Genomic DNA, 12,722 nt, shown 5'->3' on the forward strand with positions numbered 1-12,722 from the left:
TCGCCCTTTTAAATGGCCTGGGAGGATGTGGCAAAGAAAAGCACCTTGCATATTTTACCAACTGATTGCTATTTTTTTTTCCTTTCATTGATTGATTTAAATCCTTACGGTAAAATAAAAGTCAATGGTTTGTCTCCCATCATTTCATTTTGGTTACTTATTTGCAATTGGAAACTCAGTTTATAGTTGGTAAAATAAAGCAGAACTTGCAAAGGAATTCACATTTATAGATCGCCTGCTAGGAGCCAGGCATGGAAGCAAGTACTTTGCACATATAATCTCATCTAAGCCCCATGAGGTAAGTGGTTTTATTATTTCCCTTTTGCACATTAAAAATGTCAGACTCGAATTCACACAGCCATTGGCAGGAGTAGGGTTCAAACAGATTTCCATAGCTCATACTTTCAGGACTGTTTCGGGATTCAGTATATCTTCCTCCAGTGGTGATTGGAAAATAAATCAAGGCATTTTACTTGATTTACAGGTTTATATCCCCTACTATTTAGCAAAGTCTCTGCCACAATATGACCACATTTAACTTACCTTCACATATGATCAAAAAGAAATGGGGAGCAGTAAGAGGAAGAAATTTAAATTCATGAATGATGCTGTAAACTTGACCCTCTTGCCATGACTGATTCAAATGTACAGTATTTCCAAAGAGCTGGTGTACCGTATATCTCAAGAAAAGGTCAAAACTCAGAAGACTGAAGCACGACTGTCTAAATCATTTGGTGGAGGAAGTAGATACACAGAATATTATAGTCAGATGATTTAATTATGTTCTTGCATTCCCAGATTGTGGTGAATACGTCAGCTTGGCCCAGAATGGTTTTCACTCCTTTATTCATTTGAAAGTGTTACTTTCACTGATGGTCTCTAATTAGGTTCCAGAAATTGGACAACCTGTCCTCATGTCTTGACTAGAACAAGTGTCTGGAATTCACCATCATACATAGTTTAACCTCTAGAAAATCCAGTGTCCTTGCTTCTCATAAAACTGCTTTCTTTGGGTCTTCCTCTACCTTGGCATGGGGCCATGGGGGACTTGCTGTTAGAAAAGAGAAGCGTAACAGAATAATTTTCTTTTGTCCAAAAGCAGTGCAGAGGCCGTTCAAGAATAGGAGAAAGTCTTTTTGCTAAGCCTCTTTCAACAAAGCATTAATATTTATTAGCTTGCACTCTGCTGTAGAATGAATGTTTTATGGTCAAGAATGAGTAACAACAAAATGGGAATTTCAACCGAAAGCAACCCTCTCATCCAGTGATAAAGAATTCAGGATGGGGTTAGCAAAACACTGTCTGTGTATTTGGGGGACTCTCATTCATTCCTCTAGACAAAGGAGTCCTTGAATACTGCTCCATTACTGGAAACAATTCCACCCATTGCTGGAAATGATAATCAATAAGTTATGAACTTCCTTCATCAATAAGAGCCAATTACAATGAAGTTGAGTTAATGGTATACTAATGCTAAATTAACAAATAGGATAACTAGTAAGAGGAATGAAACGTATTTCAAAAGCTCAGAATTGCACATTTTAAATTTAGATAAGCTCAATTCCCAAACAATTCAGAAAAGAAGGTTTGTTTGTTTTTTTTCAATTTGAACAAAAGCAGGTCTGTCTCAAGTTTTGCTGTTCATTCATTCACTATTTATTGAGTAGATTTTGCTTGCCAGGTGCATAGAAATATGGGACTTGAAATCAGTATCATGATCTAAAAAGTAATGACTTTTATGAGATCTTTACTATTGAAGACTGTCCTTATTAAATCACTATGTAATTCCTTTAACAAACTACTCAATCTTACTGCAGCTTTTCACAGTGAGTTATTGCATATTGAAAATGAACCAGAGTATCTCAACTTCATAATTAATGTACACACTGCACAAAGGCACAGAAATAAAAACCCAGTAGCATTCATTTCTGACATGTCAGCTTCTATGATTCAGTACAGGGGTAACTGTACTGGGGACTGGGTAACAGTGAGCTTGTTGAATGTTCCTTTTCATAGTCTTGAGTAAAGTTTCTACCTAAATATTTTAGGGGTAGATTTCCAACACACTGTCATGTTTCTGCTGTGTCTAAGCAGTGCGGGAAAGGGGAATAAGCAAAGGTTTTTTAATCAGGGAGACCTGGGTGTGAAATCTGGTTCTGTGTGTAGTAAACTCTTGGAAAACCTACCTTACTTCCATTTCTGCTTCTTCATCTACACAGTAATCATAAGGTATCCTCCTTGCAGAATTGCTACAAGGAATATAGATAACGCATAGAAAGCAAATAGCTCACAATGGGTTTTTATTTTCTTTTAATATCAAGACTCTGGAAGACCACCCAAAGAATTGTTCTGTTTTAGGTAGTATAAGTCACCATGAAATCAAAATAACACAGCAAAAGGTAAGACAGAGATGAATATTTTGGGCCTGATTTACATTCCTCTCCTGAGACAGTTATTTTACATTAACATTTCCACTTAAAGAAGGTATCTAATAAGCACAGTATTGATTTTTAAGTAACAGACCTTCAGATTACTATATAGGCTTGACCAAAAAGATCACCCCTGTTCTCACGCCACCCATCACCACACTCCAGAATCCTAATACTCTGCTGGGCCTATTAGAGTGTGGGCATGATGGAGGAAAGAAAGTAGCAAAATACCAACATTAGTTTTGGTTCCTCAGCAAATAAATGATAGACTTCAAAATAAAATAGTCACTCACATGCCAGTTTTGAGTCCAGTGCAAGCCCAGATTCTACTTTCTGCGTAAATTCAATAAATAAATAATTACATAATCCTTGAAGTATAATCTTGGTTTGAGTGGAACATTGACTATAAATCTTGCTTCTACCCAAAGCAGTGTTAGGAAGATGCAGACTATATGTTTTCTGTATCAAAGACTTGATTTTTCCTTCTCCCTCTTTCCTCTCTGTCTGGTTCTTCTTGTCATATTTTACTTCCTTTTCTCTGACTTCCTCCTCTTCCTTTTGAAATCCTGCAGGTTGTCCGGCCATATCAGACCATGTCCAATCCCATGAGCAAGCTCACTGTCCTCAACAGCATGCATTCCCACTTCATTCTGGCTGACAATGGGACCACTGGAAAATACGGAGCAGAGGTGAAGCTGAGGAGGCAACTGGAAAAACATATTTCCCTCCAGAAGATAAACACAAGTAAGTAGGCCACTGTTCTCACTGCCATGCACCACAGGAAATAAGTTAAAAGTGAGTAATTTAAGTATACCATGCAGCAATATTATAAAAACTTGAGCAAGTTTCAAACATGGATCATTATTTCTGCTGGGCCAGTGGTTAGAATCAGAGGATGTGACCCAGAGGAGGAGGATTGGAGGCCTAGGAGGTGGTTACCCAGTGAGTGGGCTAAAGCTCACTGATCATGCATGAAAAGTTCACCCCATTTGGAGTTTAAAAATGCAGATAACCGTTCCTTTCCAAACTTTCCCTACGTCCCTTATACAATACTCCAAGGAGGAAAGACACCCTAGAGAAACTGTTTCCATTTATTAAGCTATTTTTGATGGTTAAAAAAAAAAAAGAAGAAGAAAATGGTTTTGATCTTAGCACAGGTCTGGCTGTGTGAAGGCATTTCAAGGGAACTGACATTGTCTAAACTAAAGCATCATCTTGATGAAACTCTAAACTCTGTCTCTTAATTTTATGTATGAATTCATTCATTGCCCACAGATATGTATGTATTTAGTATACATGCATATTTATGTAAACCACATAATACATATCTGATGGTTACACTAAAATCATCTAAGTACTTATGTGTTCTATGCTATACTTAACCGTGCGCACATTTAATTATAAAAAACATTTTATACTGCTTCATATGTTTATAACTATAAAAAGCACTTTGACTATTTAAAAATATTATACAAACAGCAATCCTCCATAAGTCACTAAGTGGCTTGCATTTAAATGTGATAGAGGTATGAAAATAATCTACCGTCACTCCTCACAAGATAAAATTCAATTCATTTTCACAAAGTAACACATGAGACTTCATGGCAGGCTCAAACTTTGTGGTAATCATCTCTTCCATCAGGGAAAGTTGGATCTAATTGACTGAACTTTCAAAGCTGGCAATTCCAAATGTCAAAAGATTCTCTTTGACTAGATAGTTTTAAGTTCAGTGAAATGTGATTCAGCTTGTGCAAATGGCTCTTCCCTTCTCTAGTCTTCCTCTGCGTCTGTCCCAAATGGTTCTTCCTTGCTATAGCCACCTTCCTCCCAGAACTACAACTATCAAACTACAACTTCTCTTTCCTGTACTCTTCTGGTTCCATCTTTTAGGAGCTACTGCTGTTTGAGTAGTCAAGTTTCATACCTTTGTCTTTTTTACCGAGAAATCTGGAAGAAATACATTTTGGTGTAGGCCTAAAGTCGAAATTGTATTAAGAAACTCTTCTATCTGAGACTCAATTGTCTTTGGAAAGAGAAACATAGGATTATCTCCCAGGGTAAACACCTTTTGGAAAAAATGACTAAAAAAGACTAGAAAATCGATCCAGGAACCAGCAGAAATCAAATGTGACAAAGCACTATAACCAATGGGCATAGGTTTTATGATACTGTCATAGAATTTTATTACAATATTTGATAGAAAGGGCAAATGTTACATAATAGTGTTATCTGTTTGGATTTTTACAGGCTATAGCACTACTTTTTTTTTACATCATCGGATTAAGAAAGAGAGATTCAATAGAAGTGACCCGAAAGCAGAAGGACATGAGAGCAGGGCAGACAAAGAGCAAATTCAGGGTCAAATTCAGTGCTTGGTAATGAGATGAAATCTGTCCAGACAAGCAAAGCATGTCCTTGTGGCAGGCCCTGGTGGCAGCTGGGCCCCTTAGTCAGTAGTGTGAGGAGGAAAGCTAGGTGTGTGCTTCTGTGAGTTACACGTTCAACTGAGGCGGTGCCAGTGGGAGTTAAAACCCAGACTGGCTCTGTTTCCCAAGCCCTGTACCTTCCAGGCTGCTCCGAGGAAAGGATGCCTTTTTTCTACTTGGTCACGTCAGAGGGGTAGGTACACTTTTGTAATTGATATGCCTGGAGGGGTACCTTTCTCCAGAGCTGTATGCGTGGATGGCCTTGCGAGAGAGGCTCAGGGGTAGCGGCCTGGCCTCATGTGGAGCAGAGCCCAGCAGCATGGAGGCAAAGAGCAGGCCAAGTACACATAAATGAGGTCCTGATGGTCAGGCCACCAGGGGCGCTGGAGGAGCAGGGGCAAGTGCACATGCTTCATGCCATGCTTAAAGACCTTGGACCCTTGCTGGATCATCAAGGAAGACAGTGCACACAGGCACTTTGATAAGTGGGGACCCAGTCAACTGTGCAGGGTACAAAGTAAGGGAGAGGCACAGACCAAGCTTCCAAACTAGGAGAAGCAGAATTGAGACTCCTGAAATGTTCCAAGCCTACAAACAGAATTAGGCTTAGAGTCTGGGGTAGGGACTGAGCCCCTAGAGTAGGTTAAGTGACAGTAGCTGTAACAGGGTGGGGGCAGAGGGAGGCAGATGGTCATCGGAATCATCATAATTTATAAACAGAATTCTCCTCCTTGCTTGGGGACTATATTTAAGGCTTGACAGAAACCCACAGGTTCCATTTGGCAAAAATAATTAAATGGGAAGAGGAGGGTAAAAATGCCTGGAGGAGATCCCTGACATCACAGGAAGTTAAAATCCTCAGGGTCAGGGAATTTGCCCACATCCTGTAGTGACTGGTGCCATGGTAGCTCTTACACCAGCTCTATCCCTGAACGTAATAGTGGAAGGGTGATCAGTAGGGGAAAGGTGCCTGGGACTTTCTCCGATTTAGCCTTCAAAGTCCCATGTCCCTGGGCCCCCACAGTCCCAGGCAAACCGAGATTGTGGGTCACCCTCCAACATGAATCATAGGTCAACTTGTCTTTTTACTGTATTCACCCCACAAGCCCAGGAAGAGTATCAAGTCCTCTGGGCTTCAGAAGTGGCCTGGGTTCAGGTGAGGGGAGCAGGTAGGAGGCAGAGCAGAGTCTTCATTCAGTTGGCAGTGAAGCGAAGTGCCTGTTGAGAACACAGGAGCCTCCAGAACGGGACGGAGAAAAAGGGGGAAAAGGTGACGTGGTTATAATAGGAAACAGCAGAAATAAGAATACAAATATTTAACGCAGTCCCCCATTGATATTTGAGAGCAGCAACTCTGCTTTCTAGTCTGGGCACTATTTTTTTCTCTATATTGTAATTAGCAGTAATATAGTTTTTCCTACTAAAAATACAATTTTATTCTGTAAGATCATTCTAAAAATCTCATTTACTTTTTCATTTCCTTCAACACTTTAAGAAATCTAAAATAAAACAGTTGGAACTCAATTTCAGGAGGCCCCAGTTGAATCTACTGAAAATTTGACACTATACCACTATTCCACAATAATACTGTTCACCACCGACTACACTTAGGATGACCCTGGGGATGCCTGAATACACTCAGTATTTTCTTCATTTAAGTGCCCCTCCTTATCATCACTTAAAGGTGACCTGCATACAACAGTCACCTTTCAACAAGTCTATTTTCTTGCATAAATGACCTAATCTTCTGAAGAATATTTTCCTTACATATTAAGTGAATCCTGCTCAGATCTTTAAACCCTGTCTCATCAAAATGTCAATTATTCATAATAGCTTATCACAAGCACCAGTGTCTTGGATTTTTGTCAGGACTCTGGCACCTACAATCTCATTTTTCTCTTCCCTCCACTCATCCCTTCTGTCATCAGTCCATTCTGAACAATAGTCACTGGTTACTGAAGGGCTTTGTTTTTTAAAGGAGAATTCTTTCAGATGTGACCAGTTACCTGCTTTAGAACACTTTCTATCTGCAATTTGCTAAACTTCATATATGCAAAGCCTCAAATAATTATGATTGTGCCTTTAATAAACAAATATTTCTTGAATTCCTGTTAGTACCAGTCATGGGTAAAGTCTAGAAGAGCAGCAATAGGCAGTTCATTGGGCTTAAGTCAAGAGAGACCAACAGGGTAGTAAGTAAATATATAAACAAGTGAACATATGATGTCAGAAGTAAAAAGAGCTATTAAGGAAAATAAAGCAGAGGATGGCATACATATGTTGGCATGTGTGCACCTGTCTGCACACATGCATATGTGTGTGTTGGGAGGAGAGTTAGGATCAGGTGATCAGGAATGGCCTCTAGAAGAAGGTGACCTGGAGACAGAGATCTGAAGTCAGGGAGTCAGCCTTGGGGAGAACATTCTGGAGAGAGTGAAAGCAGGGACAAAGGCCTCTGGGGTTTAATGAGAGCAAGGCCTTTGTAAAGAGATGGAATTTATTCTAGAGTTTTGATCCGGCAAATTACAGGATCTCCTGATGGTTTAAACATCACTCTGCTGTTGTGTGCAGAGATCAGGCTGAGGGAGGGGGCAGGGTTAAAAGCAGGGAGATGTTTGAGTAGGCTGCTGCAACAATGCAGGGGAGACAGGACAGCGGTTTGAACTAGGATGGCAGCACTAGAGGTAGTAAAAAGTGGTTGGATTCAAATATATACATACATATTTTCTTAACTGATCTTTTTTAAGAATGTGGTAAGATACATATAACATTAAACTTACCATATTAACCATTTTTAACTATGAAGTTCAGTAGCATTAAGTGCCTTTACAGTGTGTAACCATCAGGGCTCTCTATGGCCAGAACTATCATCATTCCAAACTGACACCCTATACCCAGTAAACACGAGCTCCCCTTGACTCCCACCCTCCAGCCCCTGTGACCACTATTCTACGTGATGTCTTTAAGAATTTGCCTATTCTAGGTACCTCATGTAAGTGGAATCATACAGTAATGGTCCTAAGATACATTTTGAAGGGATAGCTCAAGAGGACTTGCTAATGGGCTGAGTGTTCAGACACACCCCGGATGCTGCATGGCCATCATTAGAGACATCAGTGTATTCTTAAAACCATGGGACTCGTGAGAGCCCTTAAGGAGTAAGTTTTACAGAGAAGTAGGAGTTGAGGATCAATCTTTGGGGAACTGGAACAAAATACTTGAGATGGAGGGAGGAATGAGATTCAGGGCACAAATGAAGATGGGGCCTTAGGACAGAGACAGTTCCACCCTGTATAACATTTTCTCTCTGGGAAGATAAGGTAACATTTTCTTCAGGGAAGATAAGGTAATTTTTCTTGTAGGTAGCTTCTATAGTTATGAAAATACAGGAGGTCATCAGCTGAGAGTGTGGAAAGGAAAAGATGTAGGAAATTAAGGAGAGAAAAAAATACTACTTAGTGTACACACTTGGAGGGTGAAGGGACGAGGGAAATGTAGGATTACCCCACAGCAATCTGCAACTACTTGGTATCGGTGGTCATCAATGTAAAGGGGCAGGAATCACTGGAATAGTGTGTTTTCTTCTCAGCCATGTTCAGCTGGAGCAGTAGAACAGGCATAGAGTTGGTTTGAGTGCCTGTTGGGATGTTTTCCTGGCAAGTAGGAAAAAGCGGGAGAGAGGCAAAATAATGAGGCTACCTGTACAGCCTACCTACCTCCCCAGAGGATTGTCAGTGTCTCCCCAAGAAGGTAATGCTGGGCTGACCACCACGAGAACATGAAATCATTCATCTAAAGGATTAGACTAAGGTGTCAAGAAGTGATCAAGAGAGTTATTAAGTATAGTGCGTGCTGCCGAGCAGGTCCATAATGAACAAGTGCTCATCTCATTGTTATTGCTGATCACATGTTCACTTAGCACATTGCTGGGAACATAGTAACTATTCAATAAGCATGTTAGTGAAAGACTGTATACCAAGGGGCTGCTCCCAAAAGTAGTGTGTAAGTAGCCTAATGAGACTTTCAAATCCCAAGCATATTTTCTGCAGACATTTTTACTGGTAAATGCTTTCAAGAAACAAAATTAGATAATATTATAATAACTTTCTATAATTATCACCCACCCTTTACATTGCTCAACCCAGTAGCCAATCTAGTTTCCTGTCTCTCAGTATATGTACCCAACTTTATTCTCCTCTGGATAATTCTGAAGGAAATCCAGACAGCATATCCTTTCATATACAAATATTTCAATACCAAAGCATTTTTTTAACAAGTGTTGGCCACACATCGGGTAGAGTTTTAAAGTATTCCTTTAACTCAGTAGCAACATGATGGCAAATACTGATCCAAGAATTCTTTAACAATTCTTCCCAAAAATAAAAATTAAGAGCTACATTATTATGTGTTAAAATTCATCTAAAGAAATTGGCAATCATCTTTTTCAGTCCCAAGTTCTATTTGTAGTTGGCCAAAAAAAAAAGCATTCGAAACAAATATTACCTTGTAATTCCTAAAAAAGGAAGATTAGAAAAATCCACAGCAATTTTGACTTTCTTTCCTTTTAAGAGTTTGAATGGAAGAATAGAACTTTGGGAAAAGAGGAAGTCTCTGCCCCTTGCCAGTGGTAGAAGCTGGAAGTGGCAGGTGACCTGGGAGTTCAGACCGCATGGCGCTGTGACCTTCAGCAAATTACCGTATTTCTCTTAGGCTTTGTTTCTGCATTTGTGAACCAAGGATAATAATACCTCATGGTGTTGTGATTAAATGAATCAAGATACAAAAGGATTCTGGCACGTCACACTTCACAAACTTTGGTTCTCTTTCTCCCTTCTCAGTGGTACAGCAGCTCACCAGTGGAAACCGTTTCCTGCGTATATATAGCCTGGCTGCCATAGATTCTGACTTGAGACCCGGTCACTCTCTTTCGAAGCCCATCATAGTCGAGGGCATTCATCAGAGTATCTTTAGAACAAATCGAACCTGGCTCTGCCTGTTAAGGAGAAGCCATGTGTCTCTGTAGTTACAGAAAAGGTTCAAAGGGGAAAAGGAGGCTTCCAAATTACACTCTGGAACATATCATCAAGCCTCTGTTAATATTACTCGTTAAAGAGTAATTTAAAGTCTTAGTCATGACAGTAACAGAAAACTCTTCTGTTTTTTTTATATTGTTGAAAATATATTCTAAACCATAATTGCTTGTCCTGCCTGAGTAAACAGAACATAATGGAGAGAATTTCATTTTTCTTTAGAGGTTCAAGCCATTCCAGTGTCTTGGAATGTCTGGTAGAACTGTTGAATACTCTCTGTGGTGGAGGTGTTAGAACTTGGGCTAAATGTGAACTGGCCCAGAATATATGTTGCAGATTTAGATTTGGGCCAGTATCAGATTTTCTTCTTATAATCTATTTTATTTAAAAAGGAGATTGGAGGAAGAGGACAGAAATCTGGCTATCTTTGGGCTCTATTTGATTAAAGTGTTACTCCTTTGTGTTTAAGTTTTATTTTAGGTTTGGCTGAATGCAAAGTTTTATTCAGATTGCATATCTAATTGTATAGTGAACATCAACTTTGGTGGTAGGAAGCATCATTATAAGGCTAGAATTTTTGACTTTGTCATCTCCAAGCTATAAAGTGAAATCTGTGTCAGTCTAAGGATTCTGTCCCCATTGAAGTTGTCAAAGACACACTTATTTTGTGATATTAGTTAATGAGGGTGTCTGAGTAGGTACAACCAGTATTTTTGCTACTGTCAGAGTTTGCTTGAAAGAGAATTTGACTGAGTAATGATTGACATTTGAGTCCAGCCCCATCCGATGAAGCCACTAAGAGTACTTTTCTCTAAAGTAGCAGATTAAAATGGGCTTGGCATTTCTAAGTAAACAAGTAGCAGAAACGATTGCAGAATTCATAAAACATAATCAAATCTGGCATTTGAGGATATTGCTATTTAGAGTTTTCTGGAAAAAAACATGTTTTATGATGCACTCCCTAAGCCAGCACACCTGTTCATATATGATTGTATGCTTATTCACACAAACTAACAAATATAATAATGATAATGTCTCCAAGTAGTACAGAATGTCATCCCTGATAAATTATGCTTTATTGTGGGCCAAATATTCCTTTTCCACTGAGTTATGTGGTACACGAGCCCCATGAACACACTAATGCTCCAAAAGAGTCAATACTGATAAAGTATGGTTCCAGGAGATTTTATTTTAAAAATAAAATAAAAAGCTCCTCTCTGTGAGGTGACACACACCAATTTAAAGCATTTTGTTTCCATGCAGTTTCCATAATCAGAAATAAGTACTTGTGACTGCATCACTTATATCCCAGCTCTTCACCACCACTTTTTGATGATAAATCTTAAACATGGGCTGAAGCAGTTCACAACTAGGCAACACTGCTAACCCTAGGAAGCATTTAAAAATATCAGGGGAATTTGGGGCTGACACAATTCCTGGGGCTCCTGAACATGGAGGAGGAGGTAGAAATGTTAATATTCTCCTATGTACAGGGCAGTTTCACTTGAAAAATTGCCTGGTGCAAATGCCACTCACACAAGAAACACTACCCTAAGTACGTTTCCTTGAATTTTCTTCTGTTGTTTTTCTAAAATCTTTCCAAGAACCCACACCCATTTCGCAGGGCCGCACCCTTCCGAGATACTCTATCCTAGTTTAAAGACATGTAGGAGAAGCAGCAATGGAGGGCCAGCAGTAAGATTTAAAATCTTCAGCAACCTGTGGAGACATTGGCACCCTAAATCAACAGTGTGGGCGGATGTTAGCTCTAGTATGTCCTTCAGGTCTGGATACTACTTGCTGTTGGGAAGTTCTCCCTCATATCTAACCTCATTTGCTCTGAATCTGTTCTCTCCTGGGTGAAAACCAAAGCCATCCCCTATGTTGGCACTCTCAGCATATTCAAAAACTGTAAATGGACTTGAATTGACCTATCTACCACAGAGGCTGTAAGAAAGGTGTTTTTCATTTGAAGAGACATGCCAACCTGCTCAACAGGCAGAACTGACTCATGAAGTCAGTCAGATGAGCACTTCCAACTCAGCAGTGATGTTCTAGAGCCACTGGTGTGTATGCTTCAGGCTCAGTGACTCCAGAGGTGTGCTCAAGGCTGGGAGCTCTCCTGTCAAGACTCCTTGGGTACCCAGAGAAGCCCTGCAGCCCACAGTCATTTGCTGGTTTGGGGGTAGAGGCAGAGACCCACAAATGTGGTTGTTATATCCATAGGCCCCTGGAGAGCCTATTCACTAGAATTCATTGCCCAGGGAATACTTTAATTAATCAAGTTTCTAGTAGAATAGGATTCGAAATTGAATACAAAGAGAACTCTAATTTTTAACCTATAAATTAACTGAGAATTATTTTGGAAAGAAAGGACAAGAGCAGTAATATAAATCTTGAGTGAATGAATAAATTCATGACAAAATACCACAAAGCAGTGCCTTTTAAAAATTCATATTCTGTTTCTGGTATATGTCTTTCATTTCCCTGGACTGTAGTAGGCCCTTTGTACGTACTAGTATTTTCCTACTAGTAAATTATGAATCCAACTTACCTTGCAAATTTAACACAGAATATCTAAATACATTGAAATCCTTAGATTTATCAACCTCTCTGACACCAAATGAATGTTAATGTTGTACATAGTAAGTGCTCAACAAAGAGTTGCTAGTTTGGCATGAAAGAAGTTTAAGTGATTTGACACAGACATATTATGTGTGAATTTGCAGCTTCAAAATTTGCAAGAAATGTGTGAATTTTCAATTTCAAAAAACTCCAAAAATATTTTAACAATGACAGCATCATTGAAATAAGCATTAAGCTTCTCAGGAGGCCAA

The 12,722-nt window shown here is 39.5% G+C and overlaps 1 protein-coding gene across 1 annotated transcript in view; it reads left to right on the top strand.

Moving 5' to 3' along the window:
- Positions 1–12,722, top strand: part of TRPM3 (transient receptor potential cation channel subfamily M member 3) — a 481,810-nt gene that overhangs the window by 266,156 nt on the left and 202,932 nt on the right. Inside the window, 1 exon segment of the mRNA XM_036893415.2 lies at positions 3,002–3,173. Coding sequence (XP_036749310.1) covers positions 3,002–3,173 — 172 coding nt within the window.

Source organism: Manis pentadactyla, chromosome 3 (assembly GCF_030020395.1).
Source record: "Manis pentadactyla isolate mManPen7 chromosome 3, mManPen7.hap1, whole genome shotgun sequence".
Taxonomy (NCBI): Eukaryota; Metazoa; Chordata; class Mammalia; order Pholidota; family Manidae; genus Manis; species Manis pentadactyla.